Genomic DNA, 27,854 nt, shown 5'->3' with positions numbered 1-27,854 from the left:
TTTCCTATTCCAATTCTGTCACTAAGTTACTCCCTTTCTCCATGGTGTGGTTTCAACAGTATTTATTGTAATTTTAAAAAGGACTTCTAAAACTCCAATATATGATTTTCATGGAGTTCCTAAGACCCCTTCCTGCCCATGGCTACCTATGAAAACAAGCCAATGCTTCCAGATTTGCCCAAAGCACCCAGACTACTTACAATTTAACACCACAGGCGACTTCTTAGTGTTGAAAATTAAAACTTCCTGAGACCCCTTTACAGCTTCAGTATAATCTGAGTCAATACTGCATCTGTTGTCAAAACAAAAATGTGCTGTCAGATGTGGACAGTGAAGTTAATAATACCTGCACAGGTCTCATAGACAGTATTTAATTATTCTAACCCAATCCAGAAGTCAACTGGTACTTGCTGTCACCAGTTTCACACTAAATATGGCTGTATTAGATAGATAGGTAGATTTAGATTAGAAGTTCTTCCCTGTGAGGATGGTGAGCCATGTCCAGGTAACACTTTTACACTGTTGATGTTAGCAGCAGTTGTAAAGAGGACTGAGTTTATTTTTCTGCATTTGAGCGAGTCATCTACATAAGCTGGTTACAGCTCCTCAAAACTCTGTTTTAGAGATACCAAACAGAATTCTTTCTCTAGTTCAATCTCCTGTGATAACAGATCACACAGCATGTGTGAGGACAGCCAGCAACTGCTTTCTGAAAAGCCTGTTTTATCACTATTTCATTTTACAGCAAAATGCGCTCATTCAACTCTGCCAAGTGAAAACCCAGACAAAAGCACAAGTTAGAGATAAGCCTTGCCATGCCCCATATGGACCAAAGCACAGAAAAAGAGAAACGGTAGGTAAGTAAAAAGGGGAGGTGCTCGTTTACAGGATGTGCAGTCACTTATATTTAGCAGCTAAATGTTCCATGCTGCTGGTGAAAGGCAAGGAGGGAAGTGAAGCAGCTGTCAGAGAGGTTAACCACTGACTTTAATCTAGTTTCAGTATTGCTGGGCAGCTGTTTCTGGGAACTATGTTAGAATGCAAACCAGACAAGTAAACACCCTCATCTTTTGTTATGTCACCCCAAAGAATAAGAAACAACTAATGCTGCCTTTCCTGTGAGTAAGAGCCACTAAAAATAATGTTTATCTCTTCTTGTCTTGGAGCTCACTTCATGTCTGATAAACTGATGACCTGATTGTCTTTTTTGTTTAGGCAAACCAAATACATGAAAGATATTCTGTTAGTTTCAGAGCTGGATCAAAACCAATGTAACATAGTTCTTTCAGAATAAAATAACACTTTTAGCTTTATAATTTGACGTATGTTCTTTTCCATTAACAGCCACAATGCTGGAAATCCAGTGTCCTCTACAAGAAGTAGGAGATGTCCTTCTCCTACCTGAAACCATTAGAAAAAAACCCTGACATTTACATCACTCCCCTCTGAGTGACTCAGTTACATACGACTGAGCCATTCAAGTCACTGATTTGTAAGAAACTTTTCTTTATAATTCATGTGGCTCTTGGAGGCAAACATACAGATACACCTCTGGGTTCCCACAAATGCCATTTGTTGGTCTGAACTGACATGTTATTTTCAAATACCCTGTAAAGCCAACAAAATGCCCATGCAACGATCAGAGAAAGTGCTGTGAGGTTTCTGTGCTATATTTGTCTGTTCTATATGAATACAATAGCTACAACACAATTCCCCCTCTTCTGCATATGCAATTATTTGTGGGAGTGAGTACACATTTAATAGATCTGTGATATATCATAGACAGAAATGATAGTACAAAAAGTAATGGTTAAAACTAAGAATTAGGCTCATTAGAGCCAAATGCCTATGAAGTTTATTTGAATCATGTCTTATAATAGTTATACTGCATAGGATTTTACCCATGCTTTGCACTGGTCTGTGGACAGCAACGGAGATATGCGACTAAGCTAGCATATGCATCTGTCTTTGCAGGATCTTTTGCTTTCCACCACTGAAGACTGATCACCATCTCCCTCATCCCACTGACCAATACGAGTTTCTCAGTTGTAACTCTTCATTTGACAAGGCATTTAAATAAAATATTCTTGTTTCATCAACAGAGAATGAGGCTGACTACAGCTTCGTATAACCAGCATCCTGATTCTGACAGTAATCAAACTCGTGTGAAGTGAAGAGCATGCATGAGAGGAAACATTTACTGATGCTTTTCGAGAGCACTCCTAAGCCCCATCCGTTTGCCAGCCAGGGACCAGCTGAGGTTTATACTTTGAGTGCACAGCTACAGAACTAAATGGGGAGAATGCAGATATTAGAAGCTATGGGACCCTGCTTGGCTCAGCTGACTGAAATACTGGCATGCCTGTTTGTGTTCATGTGAATTAGACTGACATCACCTCAGGCCTTGTTTTGTGTTCGTAAATTTAGGGAAAAAAGAGGGGAAAAAAAGCACCTCATTTCCTTGAGGCCACAGGATATGTCAATTAACTGGGACTGAAGCAAGTGTGAAGTGATTATTCTTGGTATTCTTGAAAGCTGTGCATCCAGATGCTTTGAAAGCTTAATCTCCAGGATCATGTTCTTAACCTTTGTATCACTGAATTCGTTTACGTAAAAGACACACACATGCCCCCAAGAACAGGAAAGAATAACCCGAAGCCTGAATCATGCCTCTAAAAGGATGAGAGTTCTCTCAATCCTACACAATGCAGCTGCCACTGTGGTCAACAGAGGCTTTTTCTTCAGCTTCACCAGGACCTAAATCAGGCTTTGAAAGAAGATAATAGTCTCTATTGAAGAAGTGCCACTGATGCAGACAGCAGTCATACTCCTGACCACGACTGAGGGACCCAGATCCCAGTCTGTCACACCATTAACTGCTTCAGTTTAGTCTCTAGGCTGAGCATTTTCACACTGTAACTTGTGCTAGTTTTTGACAAGGTTTAAATCGCTGGCATTAAGCTATAAAAGTTCTCGATCAGCCATAAAGCAGAGATTCCCCAGACAGTTTCCTTTCCATGTCCCCCAAAGTGGAGATGTGGTGGAAAAAAAGTGGCTGCAGGAGACCTGAACCACAAATGTGCCTGGGTGCCATCATCCTGTGTTAACATCATAAGTACAATATAAATACTTTTTATTATAAAAGGGTGACCTGAAGAGTAGAAAATGGTTAGATGTATTCTGACATAGTTTAAAAAAAAGAATAAAATGGAGAAAAATCAAAAAAGGTGTTCTAAAGTGTTGGTTAATAAAAATAGGAAATGAAAGATGTATTAAGATGCATTCATTTTGTTTTGGTTTAACATTTTCTCTCCCCATTTCTCTCTTGGTAACAAAGAAAAAGACCTAAGCATGTTGAGTAATAAAAAACTTCAAAACAACAGCAACAAAAAACCCCCAACCTAAACTAAACAAAACCCAAACGCAAACCCCTCAACCAAACCCCAAACCAGAAATACTCCAGAACAAGCACATTTTCAAGGCAACATTTCTACATTACTGTATTTTCAGGGAAGCCTGGTGTAGGAAATAGCATACGCTGAAAATAATTTCTTTTCATGAACTATATGGTAAATATTACTCTGCAAGAAATCCCTTTCATGGCCACTGATCAGTGTGGGGTGCAGACAGGGAGGAGGGGGAAGATGTGAGTCTCAGTAGCTGATTAAATACATGGCTTCTCATTTTTAGCACCATGGACTTCAGGTATAGTATTTATGAAACCAATGTAAAAAACCCCAACAAACTCCAAACAAGGGAAAAAGCAAATCCTTTTCCACAGGTAGTAAAAGTACTGGCTGGTGCAGATCACCAACATTCAACACTCCTAACCAACTCTGTCTGTATGCAGTAGCTCTTTGCTCCTACCAATATCAGAACATGTAGAAGGCTGAAGAGGAAACAGAAGTTAAACCAAACCATTCAAAACTACAGTACTGTGATGGATTTTATTTCATTTTCTCAGTACTACATGCTTACTACCACTAGGAACAGACATGTCTTTTTTTTTTCTTTTTTTCTTTCTTTAAACCTATATTAAATGTTGACCTAAAGCTTGCTGTGCCTTGGAAATCTGGCTCAGGAGTTAACTGAATGAATTTTTATTTAAATAGATAAGCACTGATTTTGAAAATGAGACAAATACAGATGAACAGTTCATACAAATATCTCTTATTCTAAGCACTAAATTGTGTTACGCTGAGATCTTAAAAAATTCTTAAAATACTTATGAAATATTATTTACAAATTATATAAATAAATCCTAGGTCACTTTTAAATTAACCAATACAACAAAAAAGTCACCTTTTTGTACTGCGTGTACTAAAAATGTTCTTGTTTATTGATCATAACCCAGTTTGCAGTATAAAACGTTTGTTCACTTACATCAAAAAGAGTTCAAATAGAAGGAAGGTATTGGTTTCAAAAGAAAACAAAACAATATTATAAATGCTTAAAATCAATGAGTCTTCTTAATGTTCTTTTCTGCACAGTGTGCAGTCATTTTTAGAAGTCTTCTACGGTACTTGTCTTGTGAACAGGTCATCTCAAAATAGTAGAGACATAGTTTTAGCAAAGGGAAAATACTCAGGACATTGCTCACACTTCACAAAGACCTTTCACCAGGAAGGAGAGGACAGAGAATGGAATGTCAGTGGCCAGCACAAGCCTTTACAACATTTAACTTAAAAGACAGCATTTATAGAACTAATCACAGACTATACACATCCTGCACTAAACAGCAATCAAAAGGACCGGAAACTATACATTTAGGAAAACAAGAGACCAATGGTTTTCCATTACCTTTGATAGAATTAATGCTTTTCTCTTTGTCTTTTGTTTTAAAACCAGCATCGACACCACCAACAACTACAACTACTTTTTCCTTTAACATAATATATGCCAGATAATTACTGCATGTGAAAAATGTACAATAAAAGGAGAGAAACCACCGAATTTCCTATGCAGACACATGAAAATATAAAGCCATACAGATTCCAAAGTGCCATGAGTACTAAATTCAAGTGATGATGTTTTATAGCATGTAGGAAAGAAACTAAATGAAGCTTCCTCTATGGGTTGCTGAGCTCTTCAGCTGTATTTTCAGTTTCCCCTTTGGCTGCTTTGGTGAGAATTTCCATCCATTTCATCTGCAGTTCTTCATCTTCCGCACTGAAATACAAAGTTTGCTGGGACTGGCAAAGCTTAAAGATATGCTTTACTTCAAACTTCTCACCAGAACCTGGTAAACTGACTTCATATCCAGGCAGAGGAATAGGACGTGGGCTCCGTCCATCCTAAAGAAGAGAACAAATGTAAAAACTCAGCAACAAATGGTACTTGAAATGGGAGGAGAGGAGGTCTGCTGTGGAGGAATGAAAGATTCCCTCCCAGTGGGATTAATAAAAAGCCTATTTCGGACAGTTCCAAGCTCACTCTGCAGTAGTAAAATGTGGCTGGAGATGCATTACACCACATCTGTGGTATGGTCACCAGGCACAGTCTCGGGCACAGCAGTTACACCACAGCTCCCCCGGCACCTGAGCATCCCAGGGTGTGCCGCCAGCTGACACACCGCCCCCCCCGCCCCTGCCAGCGCCTGCAGAGCCAGCACGCACACACCTCAACCAGCACAAGAATGCAGTTCCAGAGCCATGTACGGTCAGCTCCTCAGGCAGGACTGTAGCACACAACACAGAGAAGAGGCTATACTGACTGCTTACCTTTGAACAACAAAAGGCAAAGAGTTACTGGTGCTGTATTCTTATTTAACAAGTTCCCTTTCATAGCAAGAATATAGGTCCAGCAGTGGCATGGCTGGGGTTTTTCCTCATACAATTTCACAGACAACTAATGCACGCTGTTTTTTACAAAAAACCTCTTTGCATTAGGTACAGTCAATTGGACCCAGCTGAGAACAGGTCAGTGTGGTCCCTTTTGAACTTCAAGGGACATGTGTAGGACTGGTTAAAAGGAGACAAGCAGAGTGGGGCACTGAGACATATAAATACAACCACCAGGGAAGAGACTGAAATAAAAGAAAATTTCAGCTTTTAAATAAATTGGTGAATCTTCTCAAAAAGGTCTTGGGTTAATTATGCTGCTTTTCAGAGCTGTCAGGGGAGTTGGAGCTCAGATTCCTGAACATCCCTTCAAGGCCAAATTAACTCAAAGACCTAAGGAGCGATACACATATCCAACAGTCAGATCTTGAGCATCAACCAACTCTTCTAAGCTCTCAGGAAAGATGTACTTCAGCAAGGCAAGACTATGCCATCACCAAGCAACTCATTTCAACTGATGCCAGTAAAGCACTTTCAAAGGTGGGTTCCCAAACCACACAAGCATCAATCTGTAAGAAGCTGTTGCCTCTTGTAGCAGCTACTTGTGTAGCAGCCTCATACCAAAGTTAACAAGGTATCCCACAAAGAGGTGGCAAAGTTGTTCTTTTGTCACCCCATGTGGAATGCAGATGACTTGGTAAATCTAGAAGGGAACCATGCCTCTGAGAACACTGGCAAACAAAAAAAGAAAAACTTATTTTTTCTAACCCTCAGACTGAAGTAATTCAAGTTTCAGAACTGCACCCATCAGTGCAAACACATACATTAACCAAAGGGAAAAAACTATACAGTAAAAAATGTGTCTACACATTTTATTAAATCAATACAGGCTTCCTTCTTGCTGTTATGCAAAAATGCCAGATCCCATCTCTTGAAGACCAAGCACTATTCAAGGAGATTCACTGCAGCTTTAGGTCAAACACTGAAGAATTCAGTTCCCATTTGAGCATAAGCAGTTGTCTTACAATCAGCATACAGTCTCTAGATCCTGACACCACAGCCATCAGTATGAACAGAGAGGTCTGCACATGCAGGGGTTCAAACAGACCTGCATATGTGGCAGTGCTAAAGCAAAGAAGCATGGGACTCATAAACACAAAATGCACAAGAGCACATGCAAGCTCAACCATGCCTGCTTCACTGAACTTGGTTTAGGAAAACAGGCACTAGGACTTGCCACATGTAAAGCTGGAGGTTGTCCATGACAATGGAAAATGATATTGTTTGTAGCCAAGAAGTGCAGTGTAAGAGCAAATTGATGTTTGAACTGTACATGTTACACCTACCCAACATGTGCAGACACAAGCAAATTAAGCAGCTTGCCTTTGGTCTTGCTTCCTCCCTTTTCTTAATATGATGCCTTTGCGACTTTCTGTGTACCTGCCTGATCCAAAAGGAAGGGATTTCAATTATCTCTGCACAGCTGTGCTACTGAAAGGCGAAGCACAGCCCCACACCACACACTCAGACCAGATCTCAGCAGCATGAGCATCTCTGGATTCCCTCTATTCCACTGAGTCCTTCCCCTCCTATCTGGAGGCCAGAAAATACAGGGGTTATTCTGCATGCACAAGGAATTCAGGACCTACACTGAGCACTTCAGTAGGATTTACAGGCCTTACAGAGAGACAAACCTCACATTCCATTTTCAGAGTGTACTGGATTTGGCTGGTTTAATTGTGGTGGTTTGTTACTTTTTTTTTTTATATTTGTGTATGCAATACACTAGGGTTGCATGGTATCAGTATCCTGAGGAGAGCTTTGCTTTGGTGTTGATTTCATTCCTTTTCCTGAGATAGTGGGTGACAAAAAAAAATCTCCTGGATGTGTAACACTGTCAGTAATCATAAGTATTGTGCACTCATCATGACTCTAAGCAGTGTCATATAATGGGTTATTTATCTAGATAATCACAGCAGCATTTATTTATTGTTCTATTATAGCCATTACAACATACATAGAGGTCAGTTCTATTTCATGCCCCCCTCGAAACAGACATGCTTCCTGAGCTGCACAACTCTCTGCAGCATACGAGCTCTCTCCCACAAATACACTGAACAAGTCACCCACTGATGGACCATCTTCCCCTCCTGCTTTTGTGAAGGCTTAGAAAATCCCTGTTTCTTTAATCCAGATTCCATTCTCTACACACTTACAATCTAATCCCAACTTCAGGCACATGTGAGACAATATTCACCTTAGAAAAGATATTTTGGAAAGTCGCTAGTCCCTAGCCTGACATCAGACTCACTGAACAGACCATGAAAAACCACTGGATTTAACAATTAACAATCAGGAACCATCAAATCAACAGCACCACGATGGAGAGACAGATTTCACTAGTGGTTAGGAGGGTACCAGAGATGCTAGAGACAGGCAGGCTTCAGAGATAGCTCAAGGGGAAGCTTTGGGCACGCTCTGGGCAGCAGACCCTCACAAGGCCAGCAGTGCCTAGGTATCAGAAACTCCACAGGTCTAGTTTACCTAGATACTGGCAATAGCAAGATCAGGTGTGAGCAACCTGGTCTAGTGCAAGGTGTCCCTGCCCATGGCAGGGGGTTGGAGCTGGTTGAGCTTTAAGGACCAGCCTGAACCTGTCTGTGCTTTTGGGATACAATGGTGTGCCAAGATGCAAAGCTCCGCAGGACCCTGAAAAAGGCGAGGCTGAGTTTTGTGCAGGTACAATGAAAGCTTCACCTAAATACGATCAACAGACAAGCCCAAAAAATACTTTTCTAAAACCCTCAGCTCAACTTCAAACTCAGCTACTTCCATATTTTCTAGGGGTAAATCACATTTACATGATTAACAAAAGATTTTTCTTCAGAAAGCAGTTTTCTCTTGGATCCAACCTGGTGACTACTAAAGAACACTAGCTCTCACTAGTACAGATTTACTCTCCATATTTCTCCAAAATTCATTGCTTTTCTAGCTATTTGTGACTCCCTAATTCTTCATTTCTCCATCAGGCGTAGGTTAATTCCAGAGCTGTGGTGGCGGCTGCACACTTTACAAGGCCAGTGGGGGCAGAAACTCCAGGTTCTCTCTAAGGCTCCTTCCAGAGCTCTTGGAAAAATAGAACAACCCTGAGCATTAAGCATGAGGTGGTCTTTGCTTATAAGCAAACTTTTATAATTCTACTCCAACATTTAAAAATCAGCTGCATAAGCTCTGTTCAGTCTGAGAACAGGTAAATTGGTATGATTTCCATACCTAAATAAGCTGTGAATTTTATCCTGACTGCCTTATGCAAGACTTACTTAAACTGTGAATGTTCAGCAGATTAATTCTGCTGGAACAAGGATCTAAAGCAGAAGAGCAGTTTTCTTGCTATTTTAAAGCATGTGAGTTGTATTTCCCTCTGCACATCTTCGGTGTGAGGGCTGGGAGTGCAGAGGACAAATGCTGTCAGGGCTTTTACTGCATCAGAAGCTCCAGATTCACTTTTGGTTTACTCCTTCATCCCAAGAAGCAGCTATTCTTTCTGTTGGTTTGAAAAGCAATCCCCCAACTTCCCAACTCCTGCAGCAATGCTTCACTTGGCCTGTGTTTGAAGACCTTTAATACCATTTTTGTCAACATTATTGCCAAGAAGCCCTTCTTCTTTAGGCACTGAAACTTTTATGCTTATTTGCAGGCCTGAAGAGGTTTGTGAGATGCTTTGAGGTGGTTTTACAAAATAAAACAATGCCTAGGTAATTAACATTCAAGCATGTGGGTGTTTCCTGCTGACTGCAGACACAGCCACCAGGAAAGAAGCTCTAGAAGAGATTTTTCTCAGAATTCTAGTGTATACCCTGTAAACATTAACTTGGGTTAATTATTAACTTGGGTTAATACCAAAGAATGCGATCTGCTTTGTAATTTTTTCCTTCAGGTGGATGCAAATGGAAAAAAAAGTATATGAGTGGGAACAGTAAGCCCTTAAAGAAGGAATTAATTTTTGTTCCTTATAGTCTCAGCCTGCAACTGCTGATTCCTGATAGTAAATCTTGGCTTAGTTATTGATAAATCAACCTTGTCCTGTATGCTTTTTTCCCTGCTTTACTGGGAGATTTATCTCACACCTAAAATAGTTGAGGACACTAACCACTAAATTTGACTTCATAAAATTAACAATCAGTGTCAAAGGCACCCTTCCCCCCTAAAAAATAGGATCTTACTAATAACAGAGGCTCAAGATCAAATTTGGCAGGACGTGGAACAAAGAACATAGTATCTGAAGCACAGATGCTCCTACAGCTTCCAACCCTGACTTTTCACAACTGTCAGGAGGGGGTCTTGAGAACTGAGCATCATTCTGCTGTGCATTAAATGCAGCTGATGTATATCCCATGAGTTATAATTTGTACTGTCCTGCAACAATTGATTGGGCACTAGGAGAAATTATCTTCCAAGGTGAAACCATGTAAGAGACGTTTCTTCCTCTCAGTTCCTCCTTCCAGTCATCTCTTAGATGACATACATTGCTCCTGAATGAGGAAGGCAAAAAACTTAGACTTCTTCCCTCTACTCCCATTCACCTTCCTCAAGCTTGCCTCTGCATGAGACACTCTGTCTTGATTTGTATGGGATATATGGCTTCTGCTGGTCTGTTGCTGAGACACAGCTTTCACTTGAAAAGTTTTCAGCGAAGCCATTCTATTTGCTTTGCTTTTAAAACCATTTTTCCTTTCTCCAGACTCTGACTCCAGAGAGATCTGAAGATTGTGTTTGATGCATTCATCTCAGTGCTCTGTCTGAAGCCATTTGCCTCTTCAACTGGTAATTTCAGTCATGCATCTCTTGTTTAGTAGGAGAGAAACCAGGCAGCCCATTGCCTGCAGGATGAATTGGAAGCTTACCCGGTGTGGGGTGTGAATCCCAGACGAAGCCAAGTGGGCTATGTCTGGAGCTCCACATTTAAGCTTTGAGACTCTTCAAGCACTATGCATAAAACATTACACATGCTTGTTTAAAACCAGAGGTGCTCTCACTGACAAGCAGCAAAACTAGCACACTTTTAAAGATGTATTCTTCTTGCTGAACATTTGCTACAGGGTAAGCTTTACTCTGAATACTTGTATAAAATAACGAGTAATATTTAGCTCCTAAACTGTTCCTTGCTACAGTCATTCAAACTGATGCTAACAAAAAATAAACCCTTCACATCATGACTACTACAGCAGATTAGGCTGAATTTGGATCCGTTTCTTCTTCCATTACACCCAGGAGATGAAACAATGCTCTATATAAAAGTGTCAAACACCAAATACAAAATTGGGTATGGTATTCAGCATTGTTATTCTTTACGTTCAGCACTAAGGAAGCATGACTGATATTTGTTTTGGATAGTCTATCTTGGATACAGATATTTCTATCACTTGACTTTCATCACACACAAATGCTAGTTAGCTTCAATAACACACTTTAAAAAAACCAGAACCCACTCATTACAGTGATTATTTCAAGATAAAATTCCATGATACTCTGACAAGGAGCTTTACCAAACACAGTCAATTTTTTGAGACCGAACAACATCTACATTTCCAGGAAACCTTCCACCCTCTCAACCTTGTACTAGATTTAAAAAAACAGAAAAGCTTGAATAAGCAATTGCAATATTCAGACTGCTGTGCAGTTCTATACATCTTACCAGGAAGGGCTTTCCCTAATAAAACATTTGAACACACCTGTCAGAAACCTCTAAAATGCCCCAAAACACTACCATATTAACCTTATTTTGTCCTTTTTGGTTAAAAACTTGAGAAGCAATGAGCTTAAACATTTGCTCATACCATATCAGCAGTAACTGCAGATAGCAAAGATCTGAAATCTCTGAGGCTTTGCGCCATAGGTTCAGAATACCAAGTTCATTTTTGTTGTTGAAACCAAGCCAAACCCTTTGACCTATTTCCCAGCTTGACATATTTAAACTTAATGTTTTTTTCTTTTTGCTCTGTGTTATCCACGAATACCATTTTACCTGACTACTCCCTTGCAGATACAGAACAAGAGGTTCAGTCTTGGGGATGGTCACCCACATTTTGTACCAAGTCTTCCCTTTTTCAAGGAACTGGAGGTAGCTGCTGAAGAGGCTGTTTTCAGCTGCCAAGATGCTTTGCTTCTGGAGGAAAGGGAAAGAAAAGAGAAAAAAAAGAGAAGAGAGTTGTTTTGTTTCAATTGATGCTTATGTGGGCAAAATACTTCTAGAATTAAATATAAAGCATACTTAAAGTTGTTCAGAGCCAAATGCTACTGTAGGGCAAATGCTGGATAGCACATAAATGACTACAAGCTTAATCATTATTATATACTACCAAGAAACTGCACAATTCCATGTAATAGAGGCAGATGCTGAAGCAGTGTTCCCAGCAGACATGAAGTCAAATTCCACCTCCACCAAGTACACGGAGAATGGTGATGAAGATGATGCAGCTATTTTCTTGATTAGCAAAGTAGGCTGGGGGATGAATTCATACTAATACAAAAGGTGTATTAACAAACACTGTTGTGCTTGGATGCAGAAAGATGGGAGCCAAATCAGAGCACTAGAGCAAAGAGAGATTGAAAGAGGTATTTGTCTTCTGACAGGAAGAAAAACAAAATTCCTGCTCACATTAGACTTTGCACAAGCGTCTCCTGGGGATTCCTGGCACCTGATAATAACATCTGTAAGTGGCAATCTCCTCAGCTGCCATTAAGCTTGTTAAGAAAATTTAGTGTAAATAGGAGGGAAAGGAAAAGTCCAGCTCTGCTCTTTTTTTTATACACCCACTTTCTTACATTTTATCTGCTCCTTTGAAGATTGAGCAGAAAGCTAGAAGCCTCAGCATATGAAAATAACTCTTTTCCTTGGGTTTTTACAACATTTTGCTATGATCTGCTTTCTAGAGTAAAACCACAGGTCATATTTTCCTGGTTTGCTTTTTGGGTTTTCAGGTTAACAGAGCTCTTGACTGGGTTAGATGCAGGTTTTCACTTTTCAGGCAAACAGCTCTGTTGAAACAGTGCTATAAAGTTTATCAGGAGATAATCACAGACAGCATATTAAGTGCTCATCATCTATAGGTACAGCTTATGTATCTGTATATAATGCAGTATATATCTGAAGTTTTAATGGATCCGGAATCTCGTCAGTGCTCTGCAGACACAGCAGTTCAGGAAAGGGCAATGTGCATTTGTAACTCTATCCCATTTGGTATTCATGAGATTCTGGATGTGTTTGAATACAAAATACCTGAGCAGCAGGATTCACTCTGGTGTAATTTTACCTGCATAGGTATATTTAGTAGCCTGGAAAGAAATATGATATGCTGGGAAGCAGTGGGGCAGGGTCTAAGAAGACTATTTGAGAAAGCATTTACAACAGGAGCTCTGGACATGCACTGGAAGGTTTCCATTTCCTGCTCAGTGTAGCTATATTCCATGTAGTTTGGTTCTGCTAAGAAATATAACAGTCTAGAAGCAGTGTAATGGCTCTGAGGGGTGGCTTCCAGAAAGATGTTTTTCAAGATAAGATGTTTTTCAGTATAGGCTGCAACTGTTCCCCAGTTCTCCATGCAGTGCTCAAAGCAGGATGGTGCACGTCACCATATCAGAGGGAATGATGGTTTGCAATGAAGTTAAATTCTCAGCGTGTCAGTGTCTCTTTCAGGAGCCCAGTGTCCCTGTGGGTAAAATAAAAACCTTTTTCTTAAGGTGGCCCATGAAAAGCGCAGCATATAATGGTACTCACAGCTCTGCTGGTAGTCTAAAATGGGCATTGGTAAGAGAAGGTTTGGTTGTTGTGGGTGAGGATAAAACAAAGCAGTTTGCCAACATGTTTCTGTTCTTGTAAAAAATACGGGTAGGATGTGCTGCTACCATGGTGTAAAGCTTGGTGACATCTGTGGCAATTGTGAAGCAGTAGTTCACATGGTGTATAATTTGTGGAAGTCACATCTTGCAGGAAAGAGTCTGCATTATAGCACATCTGAGAAAGTTTCAACAAACCCTGATGGTCTTTCAGAAGGATGCCATGCTTTTACACAAGCAACTAAGGCAAAATTCATTTCAATGAGATTCTGACAGGATGCGAAATAAGGAGTGCAAAAGTATCTTCTAAATGGAGTTAAAAGTGAAAAAAAACAAGCCTTTTTTTGTCAACAGTTACTGAGCACAACTCAGGACTTGAAATGCACCATAGGAAAAAAAAAAGCCAGAAGTTTTTCCTCTTATTTTTTTCACTTTGAAATCTGAAGCTCAGCTGCAGCACCTGTCTGCAATCCCCTCTAATCAGCATCCTCTGATGGACTCTTGCTATTTGCAAACAGCAGTTGGACTGTGTCACATTCAATGTGAGTTAGAGACTAAAGGGTCAAATATGGTGGGGGAAAAAAGATATAATCAAACAACTTTATTTCAAACAAGACTCAAGCAGCTGGCACACCCTAAGTTTCTTAGCTAAATTCTGTACCTCTGCAGCTAGTCTTTTCTTGTGTTCTCCCACTGCTTCCACTCCAGGACTTGCTGGTAACTGCAGAAAACACTCTTTACACACTCGATTATGACGGTTGTTATCTGCAAGTGGTTTAAACTCAGAGCATTTTGCGCAGATCACCTGCATCAGAAAGATGGTGCTCTATTACAAATAATCAAAACATAAAGAAAGTGACTTGCAGAATGGCTGTCTTTAAAGCAAAATCCAGAAAACTAATGTAAGCATAAGAGAGACCAATTGAATATTTACTTTATTTACCTCCATTAATAATTAACGGTTTTGAGATCCCATGCTGTGTACCAATATATCTAATTAAAGAAAACACATGCCTTTTGGGAAATACTTCAGGATTAACATCATGCAAGTTTGCTTTTCCTATAAGCCTTCAGGAGTCCAAAAGGGCTTAGGCTGACAAAGGAATTTGTGCTTTTGAATGCCAATCATCCAATGGTCTAGGAAGCACTGATTCTGAGAGTAAAGGTGGCTGATACTTCACAAATTAACTTCTTTAATTTGAATGTCATTGCCACATTGCTAAACATGGCACAACCAACCACTGTTTAACAGCAGATTATTAATAATGCAATTCTTGTTATCTCTTTGGCCATGGGGGAAGCTAATATTTGCAATGCAAAATTTTAAACTTCTATAAATGTATTTAATGATTTTAGTAATCATTAATAAAACAAACCGAGAAGGTTGAAAATCCCACCCCCAGTGCAAAAAGTGTCTCCTCCACAGCAATTTTATTCCAGTTGCTGGAACTGAGGTTTCTTTGAAGATCTCAATTACACACTTAGATGGCTTTCTTCAGCTGAAAAGTTTTCTGCAGTTCAAATGAATAATGGTATTTAAGTAACACTATTCCTTACTAGTTACATTAGAAACACTGAACTGTACAACTGAAGTCATGGTAGGCAGGTTTCAAGTCATATTTACAGCAATCAATCTCATTTTGGCTGTGGTGATTTGCAGAGAAAAACACCCAGGAATTAAGCTGTCAGTGAATGGCACTGGGGAAGGGTGGCCAAGTGCCTTCAGTAACCTGGCTTTGAATCTCCAGGACCGGGTTTTCATGGCTTTTCAAGCAGGACAAAACAACTTTGGCACAAGCAATTCTTGACAATTCTGCTTCAGGGGAAGAAGATCCCATTTATCTTTAATATTGTATGCTCACTGTTCATCCTAGAAAGAGCTGCTTTATGAAGTAAGGCTGTCAGGCAGCCATTCTGTTTCTGCACACAAAATACAGGAGACAGCTCCCTCCCCAGATATGGACATCCCCAGGGAAGGCACTAACTGCCCTGTTATCCACCGAGGCACTGTATTTGCTTTTAAACCAGCACAGGCTATGCCCCTTGCCCCAGAGTTTTGCTCTTTTTTTTTCCTCTGATTCCAGGGAGAAAGTGGAAAGATCTGCTGTCAATGACTTGCCACAAACCAGAACATCTTGTAGTTCCTGTACTGGAAAACATTAACAGAGTTTTTCAACAGTCTCAGCAGAAGAATCTAAAGAGCTTAGTGCATCCTGATACTTACTGCCCCACACTGCTTACAGTGGTGCCGCCTTTTAGTGATGGAGTTGAAGCTTTCACTGCAGCTCTTGCAAGCCTGTTTCTCCTTGTCTCGCTTGGATTTGGAAGATTTCCTACAGGAATCACTCTAAAACGAAAAGTACAATTCTGTGTCTTTTTTCTTTTCCTTTTAAAGATTGCAAATCAACTCACAGAGCTCTCCTGCTGAGCGGGAGCCCTGTGGAATTCACACCTTTTTAGGAGAGAGTTCCCATCAACTCTGCTGATGGTGTGCGGTGAGTGGATGGCACAGCCACTGGGTGGTTCTGGGGTGGCATTATGTGATCTCAGGTTGCTAAAGCCAACTCCCCACATCCCTCTCTGCCTGCTTGTACCCTTCCTGCCACTGAGTGACTTCATCTCACTGCCCTCTGGTAAGGAGGAAGAGGAACTAGCAACCTAATCTGGTTGAAAATGTCCTTGCTTATTGCAGGGGCTTTGGACTGGGTGAGCTTTGAAGGCCCCTTCCAACCCAAACTATTCTGATTCTATGTGGGCTTCTCAAGAGCAGCTTTCCTTCCAGTACTCATCTCTTCCAGCCCCCCACTGCAACGTGACTTGGTTAAGTGAGGTAAATGCTGTTGACCTAATGAATGTGTTGTACCCTTCTGTTCATGGGGAGGAAATGTGAAGTTTCTGGAGAAAATGGCTTGACTGAAGAAGTGAATGATGCTGACAGTGAATTTCTGCACCATCCAACTTCAAATGCTGAAATAAGGAGTTTCCTTAGGCTCTCTCCCAGCCCATGATAAAATATAAAGCTACTCAGGACAACACGGACACTCGTATCAGGGACCTACTATCAACTGCTCTGGGCAGCAGACACTTTCTATGATCTGTCTAGATAGCCAAGCAAGTTCAGCCTCTTAAGCTAAGCACCTAAGCTAGTACACAAAGTCACTCAAAGAATCACACAGTGTTTTGGGCAGGAAGGGACCTTAAAGCTCATCCAGTTCCAACCCCTGCCACAGGCAGGGACACCTTCCACTGGAGCAGCTTGCTCCAAGCCCCTGTGTCCAACCTGGCCTTGAACACTGCCAGGGATGGGGCAGCCACAGCTTCTCTGGGCACCCTGTGCCAGGGCCTCAGCACCCTCACAGGGAAGAGCTTCTGCCTAAGAGCTCATCACAGTCTCCCCTGTTCTGGAAGGTTAAAGCCATTCCCCTTGGCCTGTCCCTACAGGCCTTTGTTCAAAGCCCCTTTCCAGCTTTCCTGTAGCCCCTTTAGGCACTGGAGCTGCTCTCAGGTCTCCCCTTCAGGAGCCTTCTCTTCTCCAGGCTGCCCCAGCCCAGCTCTCTTAGCCTGGCTCCAGAGCAGAGGTGCAATTAAATTCAGTTGTACAATTTTCTGATAAACTGAAGACCATGAACATCACAATGTGCAGTTCACAAAAAGTTTCATAGAAAACTTCAAGCAGACCACCTGTTTTTTTCTCTTTTGTTAAATAAGTAAGTATCATTCCTCCTTCCTAGTCAGGATGGCTGTATGCAAGGAAACAGGAAACCCAGGGCACCCCCAGCTAGGCAGTGTCTGCTTGGAGACACATGCCCCAAGGATGTAGCTGTATCATGTTCCTCTGGCACAACTCCTTCATGAGAAGAGGCTTGTAACTTCATTTTCGCTTGCTTGTCATGCTCATTTAACACACTACTGGGAGAAGAAACATTTCTCCAAGTTAAAAGAGAAGAGATATTTTACAGTTTTTCTGAAGATCAACCAGGTGAGGACAGGCCCTTTGTTACACAGATTCTGGACTCCTTGACAACCCCCCCTTCCCTCTAAAGTACTAGCACATTGAAAATACTAGCACATACTAAGTCACAGGTTAAATCCACTTCAGAGAGAACAATTCTCTCAACAAATTTCCCCTCCTTCAAAGATTTTCTTTAACACAGGATGTGGGCATGCAGGGGTGTGAGGAAAGACATCAGCAATTAAACTGAGCAGAGGTTGGTGGCACCAGCTTTAGGGATATCTTGCCACTCACTCTAAACTCTCACCTCAGTGGTTCCAAATAACATGCAGAAGTCACTAAAACAGATTTTCAGGCCAATTAAGAAAAATAAAATATCAGTTTTAAAAGCTGACAACTCAATCCCATCTTTCAGCCTCCCTAGGTACAGAGGAAAGCTCACTTTTTCAGCAGAGCTGTTGAAAGCATGCTGGCTTGTAATAGCATTACACACCAAACCCACACTAATACTTCTAATTGGATTGGCTCTTTTAATTTTCATTATATTTTCTATAGCTGCAATAGCAATGTTTCAAACTTGCATACAAATACATAGGATACACTGGAATCCAGCCTGGGAAAGCACAGCCATAAGGATTTGTTCATTCAGGAAAATCATCACACCCCCATACACACACACACTAACTGCTCAGAATTCCTGCAGATCTGAGCCTTCCCCCCACAAAAGTGGAGTGCAGAATTTCACTTTTCTTGTGAAGAACCAGATGTAACCAGTCCCACTGGAATTACACTAACCAAATAATGCCTCGGATGAATCACTGGCACAAAGGTTCCTTTCAGGATCTAACAGACTTCTCCAAAGCAGGCATGTAATTAAGGCAATTTGAAAAGCTTTTACTGATCAGCAGCAACCTACAAAATAATTTTATTACTTGTATCATATATATAGGCTAAAGTCAGCCATTTCTCAATCCGATTTTTATGCTAATGCTATTAATTGTTTTAGAAAACTGATTTTCCTTCCACTGGCTAGGGATGGTTTCCTCTTCAGTTCTTAGATCAGAGCATTTCCTCACTGGTCAACCTATTTTTTTCTCTCCTTACTAGAATTTGCATATAGCATGACAAATCATTTGATTCTCAGAATGGTAACATCATCACTAGTGTTACTAGAATGGAAAGGGAGTAAATGAAGGCACCATTGGGCTGATGCCAACCTCATGAAGCTTAACCATGACAAGTGCAAGGTCCTACATCTGGGTCAGAGCAATCCCAGGCACAGCTACAGGTTGGGCAAAAAGAAAATTCATGGCAGTCCTGTGATGAAGGACTTGGGGGTGTTGGTCAATGAGAAAATGAACATGAGCCAGCAGTGTGCACTCACAGCCCAGAAAGCCAACTGCATTCTGGGCTGCATCAAAAGGAGCATGACCAGCAGGTCAAAGGAGGTGATCCTGCCCCTCTACTCTGCTCTCGTGAGACCTCACTTGGAGTATTGTGTGCAGTTCTGGTGTCCTCAACATAAAAAGGACATGGAACTGTTAGAACAAGTCCAGAGGAGGCCACGAGGATGATCAGGGGACTGGAGCACCTCCCGTATGAAGACAGGCTGAGAAAGTTAGGGCTGTTCAGCCTGGAGAAGAGAAGGCTGCATGGAGACCTCATAGCAGACTTCCAGTATCTGAAGGGGGCCTACAGGGATGCTGGAGAGGGACTGTTCATTAGGGACTGTAGTGATAGGACAAGGGGTAATGGATTGAAACTTAAACAGCAGAGGTTTAGACTGGATATAAGGAAGAAATTCTTTACTGTTAGGGTGGTGAGGTACTGGAATGGATTGCCCAGGGAGGTAGTGAATGCTCCATCCCTGGCAGTATTCAAGACGAGGTTTTATGAAGCCTTGGGTGATATGGTTTAGTGTGAGGTGTCCCTGCCCATGGCAGGGGGGTTGGAACTAGATGATCTTGAGGTCTTTTCCAACCCTAACTATTCTATGATTCTATGATTTAGCCTTTTGATATGTGACTGGAAGATAATGCTGGCAAATGCTAAAAAAAAACAGTTTTTTGCTTTCAATTGATACCTACACGTGCCTGCACAGGAAAAATACTGAAGTTCCTCTAACATGAACTGAATGTACTGCTTTATGTAGAAATTGGTTGATTTTTTTGTATTTCAACAGGAATATCCATCATCACCCACATGCATGTTTCTGTAATACAGGTAAGACTCCAGCTGAACACTTCCTCTAATGGATCTCGTTTTTGACTTTCTCCTCAATGTGAAACAGCCTAGACAGTACTCACTAGCAGAAATACACAACCTGTATATTTAACAAAGGAAAGATAGCAGAAAGGGTATTATATTGGCCAAAATTTGTTACGAGTCACACACAAGCTTTTCTTTAAGAGCACTGTTATTTTAAATTGTGCTGTAGCATACAATAAGCATTTAATACTAACTTAATTAATCAAAAAAGGCTCTGTATAAAGAGGCCTTTAGCATTTGATGAATACCAGGAATGTTTCATAAAATTTCTCAACATTATGAGAATACAGTGAGAAGACAAGAGTTTGAAACATTGCTATTGCAGCTGTAGAAAAGATAATAAAAATGAAAACTGGAAAAAAATGGAATTACTTGGCAAATTCCAATGAGCAATTACATAAGAATGACTTAGTATTATATTATTTAACTGTTGACACTGGGAAAGAATTAAACAGTCCTTAGCTTTCCATCCCTATGAAACCATGGGACCCTGCTGCACAGGCAGCCTCCCAGTCTCACCCAGCAGTGGCTCATTTTGAGCTTGCCACATACTCTACCTATCACCATCTGAAAAGAGAGGCTTTTGTAGAAAACAAGGACATGCATTGTCATTTACAAACCTTGTTCATCAAAGATAAATGTAACGGTCACTTCGCATCTGGGTCCTTTATTACACAAGCTACAGTATTTACTGTTGATGTATGTTAAGAGGGAAGTACTAAGGTGCCAGATCTTCAACTATCTTAACATTAATGTACTTGAATCTTTCTTCCTGTATCCAGCTCTGTTTTGAACCTGGTGAATCTGACATGAAAAAACACTTGCATAAAATCAGGTTCAGAGGCAGGATCTACAATTCAGACTGGGTTGTTTTGACCACTATTGTGCTTTTACCCTACAGCTGCATTTGACTCTCTAAATCTTGACAGTTTCCTCCAACTTTAAAACTTTGGTGGCAGAAGAGTATACACCTCAATGAGACGTACAACTCCTACTTAGACCTAAGTGACTGCAAGGTGAAGGCCTGTGGTTGGCCTGCTCAGTGAAAAACTGGAGCATTAATTTGCTTCTGAAAAGGGGGGAGGAAACACTGAAGGGCTGGAAGAAAAAGCAAGAAAACCAGTGGGCTCAGGAAACTGTTGTTCTGTGGTTTATGGCTTGCTTTGTACTTCATCCTGTCTGAGACAGGAAGTAGAAATGAGGCCTCGATGCTGTACATGCAATATAGACACACTGAGAGACACTTCTATAGGTAGACGCATGAGAAACAAAGGCATTTCAAATATTTTTCTTCTTATGCTTATACTACTGTGTAGTCTCCATTTAGAAATTACATATTTGAAGACACCTGCAATGGGGCAGAAAATCACCAGATGCTTCTGGAAATCACAGAACCAGAGAATGGTTTGTGTTGGAAGGGACCTTAAAGCTCATCCAGTTCCAACCCCTGCCACAGGCAGGGACACCTTCCACTAGAGCAGCTTGCTCCAAGACCCTGTATCCAACCTGGCCTTGAACACTGCTAGGGATGGGGCAGCCACAGCTTCTCTGGGCACCCTGTGCCAGCACCTCAGCACCCTCACAGGGAAGAGCTTCTGCCTAAGAGCTCATCTCAGTCTCCCCTGTTCTGGCAGGTTAAAGCCATTCCCCTTGGCCTGTCCCTACAGGCCCTTGCCCCAAGCCCCTCTCCAGGTTTCCTGCAGCCCCTTTAGGCACTGGAGCTGCTGTCAGGTCACCCCTTGAGGGGCCTTCTCTTCTTCAGGCTGCCCCAGCCCAGCTCTCTCAGCCTGGCTCCAGAGCAGAGCTGCTCCAGCCCTCACAGCATCTCCATGGCCTCCTCTGGCCTCGCTCCAACAGCTCCAGGTCCCTCTTGTGCTACTGCCCCAGAGCTGGATCAGGGCTGCAGGGGAGGTCTCCCCAGAGCACAGCAGAGGGGCAGGATCCCCTCCCTGAGCTGCTGCTCACGCTCTGGGGGTGCAGTCCAGCACACGGGGGGGTTCCAGGCTCAGAGCTGGGTCACAGGGAGCTTCTTGTCAATCAGCACCCCCAAGTTCTCCTCAGGGCTGCTCTCAGTCCATTCTCCACTCAGCCTCTGTTTGTGCTTGAGACTGCCCTGACCTAAGGGCAGGATTTTGCACCTGGCCTTGTTGAACTCCATGAGGTTTGCATGTTGCTGCCTGTCCAGGTGGCTCTGGATCCCATCCCTTCACTCCAAGGTGTTGACCGCACCTTACACCTTGGTGTCATTGGCAAACTTGCTGAGGGTACTCGATCCCACTGCCCATGTTGAACAGCACCGGTCGCAATACTAGCCCCTGAGAAACAGCATTCATCACTGATTTCCACTTGGATATCAAGCTGCTGATAACAGCCCTTTCAGTGTGACCACCTTAAGGGGAACAGAGGGCCCCATATGCCTGCCTGATCAGACTCACTGCTGCCTTCCTAGGGCCAGAATGAGGGACATCACCAGAAAACTCATCTGGTACAGCCCTGTAGTTACTATCCTTTATTAGTCTTCCAGGTGATCAATAAAGAAATCTCTTCAAGAGGCCTGAGGAGTCTCAAGAAGGACTTCAGGACATTAGGCGGTGACTGCTTCAGGATTCGGGAGCCCAAGTAGTGTTCTTGTTCCTCCTGCCAGTCACAATGATATTGGTTACATCAGAAAAATCACATTAATTAACTCCTGGCTCTGTGACTGGTGTCAGCACCAGAATTTGGGGGTTTTTGACCATGGGTCAGTTTATGCAGCACCAGGCCTGCTGGTGGCAGATGGGCTACGCCTGTCCTAAAGGGGGAAAAGGATTCTAGCCCAAGAGGTAGCAGGGCTCATAGAGAGGGCTTTAAACTAGGTTTGAAGGGGAAGAGGATAACACCAGGCTCTCTAGAAATGAACCGCAGCATAGCCTGCCGCTGCTGGAGTCCAGATGCACAGGGCAACTTAAATGCATGCCAGTGCCTGCAGCATGGACAACAAACAGGAGGAACTGGACGCCACTGTGCTTCCAGGGAAATCATGACATAATCACCATCACAGAAACATGGTGGGATGTTTCACATGATTGAAGTGCTGTAATGAATGGCTACTGGATCTTCAGAAGGGATAGACAAGGAAAGAGAGGTGGTGGGTTGCGTTGTATGGTAGGGAGTGCATCGACTGCCTTGAACTTGGTGTTGTGAGTGAGAAGGCTGAATGTTTCTGGGTGAAGATCGGGGCCAACCAAGCTGGTATCCTGGTAGGAGTCTGTTATAGACCACCCAACCAGGATGAAGCTACGGATGAAGGGTTCTTTAAACAACTGGGAGAAGTCTCACCATTGCTTGCCCTTGCTCTTGTGGGGGATTTCAACCTACCAGATGTCTGCTGGAAGTACAACACAGAAGAGAAGAAACAATCCAGGAGGTTCTTGGAGGGTGTGGAAGATAAATTCCTGACCAAGCTGGCAGTGAGTCAACTAGGGGAGATGCCTGGCTAGGTTTGCTGTTGGCAAACAGAGAGGAACTGGTGGGTGACGTGACAGTTGGGGCCATCTTGGGCAAAGCAATCATGAAATGACTGAATTTTCAATCCTTGGAGAAGTCCGGAAGAAGGTCAACAAAATCTCCACCTTACACTTCTGGAGGGCTGACTTCAGCCTGTTTATGATGTTGATTCACGGAATTTCCTCAAAAACATTACCGAAGGACAAGCAGGTCCAGGAAGGCTGGACACTCTTCAAGAATGAAATCCTTGAGGTGCAGGAGTGGGAGGTACCCATGTGCTGAAAATCAAACTGATGGGAAAGACCAGTGGGGCTGAACAAGGAGATAGTGTGTGGAGAGTGCTGGATGCTGGAATGATGGAATTCAGGAAAAGACAGTTTATCACCTGTGGAAGAAGGGACTGTTACCCCATGAAAGGTATAAGGATGTTGTTAGGCTATGTAGACAGAAAGTTAAAAAGGCGAAGGCATAGATGGAAATAAATATGGCCACTGCCATAAAAGATAATAAAAAGTATTTTTCCAAATATATTAGCAATAACAGAAGGGCCAAGTAAAACCTTTATCCTCTGCTGGATTCTAGGGAAAGTCTAGTGACTAAGGATGACAAAAAGGCTGAGGAACATAACGCTGCCTTTACCTTTCTTTAATAGCCAAACCAGCCATCCCCAGGGTACTCAGTATCCTGATTTGGATGGCAGAGATGGGGAGCTGACTGAAGTCCCCATAATTGAGGAAGAAATGGTTAGCAACCTTCTGCTCCACTTAGATGTGCACAAGTCTATGGGACCTAATGGTTTCCACCCAAGAGTGCTGAAGGGGCTGGCAGAGGAGCTTTCTAAGCCACCCTCAGTCATCTATCAGCCACCCTGGTCTACTGGGCAGGTCCCAGAGTATCTCCTTCTACAATAAGGTGACCTGCCTGGTTGATGAGGGAAAGGCTATAAACATTCTATATTTGGATTTAAGAATCTGACACTGTCTCAAACAGTTTGCTCCTGGACAAATGGAGGACATTGCCTATGGCCTGGATAGGAGGATTCTTTGCTGGATTGGAAACTGGCTGGATGGCCAAGACCAAATAGGGGTGGTGAAAGGTGTCACATCTAGTTGGTGACCAGTCACTAGTGGTGTCCCTCAGGGCTCAGTGTTAGGGCCAGTGTTGTTTAATATCTTCACTGATGATCTGGATGGAAGGATCCAGGGCACCCTCTGTATATTTGGAGACGACACCAACCCGGGTGGGAGTGTTGATCTGCTGGAGGGCTTGCAGAGGGATCTGGACAGGCTGGACACATGGGATGTCACCAATTGTATAAGGTTCAACAAGACTGTCCTGGGTTCAGCAGTAGCAGTCATTTTTTCTCCTTCTTGGTAGCTGGTGCAGTGCTGTGTTTTGACTTTCAGGCTGAGAACAGTTGCTGATAGCAAATATGTTTTGAGTTACTGCTCAAATGTTTGGTTTGTCCAAGGCCTTTTCTGAGCTCATGCTCTGCTGGGGAGGAGGGGAAGCCGGGAGGAAGGAGAGACAGGACACCTGACCCAGACTAGCCAAAGAGGTATTCCATACCATAGCACGTCGTACCCAGGATGTAACCAAGAGTTAGACCCGGGAGGGCTGGAGGCGCTGGGGGATGGAGGAGGTATCGGTCAGTGCTCGGTCGGGCAGGGTGGGGTGAGTTATGGGTCGGTGGCTGGTGAGGTGTTGTATTCTCTTCACTTGTTATTTACTTTATCATTATTATTTGTAGTAGTAGTAGCAGTAATGATTTGTGTTATACCTTAGCTATTAAACTGTTCTTATCTCAACCTGTGGGGGCTACATCCTTTGAATCCTCCTTCCTAACTCTCCGGGAGTCGGGGGAGCAAGGGGGGGAGTGAGTGAACGAGCTGTGCCGACTTGGTTTAAATCACAACAAAGACAAAGTGCCGGGCCCTGCACTTGGGCCACAACAACCCCCTGCAACACTCCAGGCTTGGGAAGAGTGGCTGGAAACTGCCCATGGAAAAGGACCTGAGGGTGCTGATGGATGGAGCTGAACATGAGCAGCTTGTGCTCAGGCAGCCAGGAAGCCAATGGCATCCTGACCTGTACCAGCACCAGTGAGGCAGCAGGGCCAGGGCAGTGGCTGTGCCTCTGCACTGGGCACTGATGAGGCTGCACCTCAAACCCTGTGTCCAGCTCTGGGCCCCTCACTACAAGAGAGACATTGAGGTGCTGGAGTGGCTCCAGAGAAGGGCAATGGAGCTGGTGAAGGTTCTGGAGAATAAGTACAATGAAGGATGGCTGAAGGACCTGGGGAGGTTTTGTTCTAGGTTGTTTAGAAGAGAGGGCTCAAGGGGACCTTATCACTCTCTACAGCTACCTGACATGAGGTTGTAGTTAGGTGGGGTCAGTCTTTTTGCCAAAGGAGCAATGGACAGGACAGGAGGAAATGGCCTTAAGCTGTGCCAGGGAAGGTTTAGACTGGAGATTAAAAACAATTTCTTCACCAAAATGGTGATCAGGCATTGGAACAAGCTGCCCAAGAAAACGTTACCATCCCTGGAAGTGGTCAAAACCCATGCAGATGAGGCCCTGAGTGATACAGTTTAGTAGTGGTCTTGGCAGGCCTGGGGTAATGGCTGGACTTGATGATCTTAAAGGTCTTTTCCAACCTGGTTGATTCTATGATTCTACCAAGCCAATTCCTTATCCACTGAGTGGTCCTGTTAAATCTGTGCCTCTCAAGTTTAGAGACAAGGATGTTATATGAGGCATTTGACACTGTCCATTACAAGTCCAGGTAGATGACATCAGTTGCTCTGCCCTTACCCACCAACGCTGTAGCCACATCTTAGAAGGCCACCAAATCTGTCAGGCAATATTTGCCCTTAGTGAAGCCATGCTGGCTGTCACCAACCACCCTGTTATTGTCCATGTGCCCTAGCACAGCTTCCAGGAGGATCTGCTCCATGATGTTACTGAAAAGAGACTGAACAGCCTGTATTTCCCCACATTCTCCTTTTTTCCTTTTTTAAGAATGGGGCTTACATTTCCCTTTTTCCAGCTGGCAGGAACTTCACCCCTCTGCCACAACTTCTCAAATATGATGGAAAATGGCTTCGCAACTACATCTGTGGGTTCTGAGGGCACTGTATCGTATCAAGTCCCATGCACTTGTGCACCTTCAGGTTTCTTAAATGTTCACTCTGATCATCTACAGTGGACAGTTTCTTATTCTCCCAGTCCCAGCCTTTGCCTTCTACAACTTGCTTGATGAGGGTCAAGCTCTTGCTGGTGAAGAATGAATGAGGCAAATTCATTGAGTAGCTCAGCCTTCTCCATGTCCCAGGTCTCCCGTTTCCTTCCAGAAGGGGCCTATATTTTCCCTTGTCTTCCTTTTGTCACTAACGTACCTGATAGAGGCTTTTCTTGTTGCCCTTGATGTCACTGGCCAGATTTCATTTTATCAGGGCTTTTACTTTCCTAACCTAATCTCTGGTTCCCAGACAATTTCTCTGTAATCCTTCCAGGCTATTTGCCCTTGTTTCCACCCTCTATAGGCTTCAGTGAAATGCTGATCATATGTAAGAAATTAAATTATATAGTCTATTTTGTACTTTGTAATGCAGCAAAATTGTTTAGTTTGTTTCTCTATTTCCCAGTGTCATACATGCAATATTACATGCAAGACCATCTTCCCCTGGCTTGTACCTTCCTCATGCAGGCAGAAGGTTGACCAAAAGTTGTTCTAGCAGTGCAGTGCAGCAAACAGGGACCACAATGCAGCAGAGCAAGCAGACTACACTTCCTGCAGTAGGTTTCCACTGTCTGCTTGTGCTAACCTGCAACACTAATGAAACCCCAGCAGACTCTACTAGAATCAGCAAAACCACAGGAAGGAGATGTTAGTTTGCTGATCACCACCACCACCAAGTGGTTTGCATGTGGAAGTCGACAAGCACAGAATGTACTCATTCTCATGCCCTCACTGAGATTTTTCTAAAGGGATGTCATCATTAAAGATTAGTTTCTAAAGCTGTAAGTAACATCTGACTACATCACTCATGCTGATGTTATACATTTGCTACAATACAGCAGAATGAGATCCCAGAAACAACACTACAAAATTTGTGACATTTTCAGCTGTGTGCTTTTTGATGAACTCCATTTTTAGTTCTGCCTCAGGAATTATTTCTTTATCAAAAATACACAATTTAAGTAAAATCACTTCTTGTATCAGATACACTGTGTAAATCACTGACAACTGCTTATAGTCAACTACAAAAACCTATTTTTTAAAATTTAATTACAACTAGAATTAACATTTCCCTAAGAAACTTGAGACTAAAAAGGATTTTTCTGTTTGTTTTTAAATACTCTCAATCAGTAGCTAGCTCACGGGGGCATCTGTAACTCAATGAACAGGGGCACTAATCACAAATCTGACTACAAATAAAGAAAAAAATGCTTAGGGCAAAGATGATGTGGGAACAAACAGTAAACATAAAGGAGCACAGTAATTACAAACACTTATTTTTAATAAGCCA

The 27,854-nt window shown here is 42.6% G+C and overlaps 1 protein-coding gene across 9 annotated transcripts in view; it reads right to left on the bottom strand.

The window, feature by feature from the left end:
• Window positions 1-4,315: 4,315 nt before the first annotated feature.
• Window positions 4,316-27,854, bottom strand: part of FGD3 (FYVE, RhoGEF and PH domain containing 3) — a 114,741-nt gene continuing 91,202 nt past the window's right edge. For 3 of the 9 annotated variants that reach the window (XM_005149353.3, XM_031049173.1, XM_031049175.1), the window contains 4 exons: window positions 15,841-15,963; window positions 14,278-14,421; window positions 11,806-11,946; window positions 4,316-5,294 (listed from right to left, as the gene is read on the bottom strand). In XM_005149353.3, coding sequence (XP_005149410.2) covers window positions 5,070-5,294; window positions 11,806-11,946; window positions 14,278-14,421; window positions 15,841-15,963 — 633 coding nt within the window. In that variant the 3' untranslated portion in view covers window positions 4,316-5,069. Of the gene's footprint in view, window positions 5,295-5,619; window positions 7,225-11,805; window positions 11,947-13,059; window positions 13,490-14,277; window positions 14,422-15,840; window positions 15,964-27,854 lie in introns of those variants that run through there. The other 6 variants (XM_031049172.1, XR_004080597.1, XM_031049171.1 and 3 more) reach the window with 6 other exon arrangements.

This window comes from Melopsittacus undulatus, chromosome 9 (genome assembly GCF_012275295.1).
Source record: "Melopsittacus undulatus isolate bMelUnd1 chromosome 9, bMelUnd1.mat.Z, whole genome shotgun sequence".
In the NCBI taxonomy this organism is placed as follows: Eukaryota; Metazoa; Chordata; class Aves; order Psittaciformes; family Psittaculidae; genus Melopsittacus; species Melopsittacus undulatus.
The sequence above is the reverse complement of the archived record's forward strand: the minus strand, read 5'-3'. Positions and strand labels throughout refer to the sequence as shown.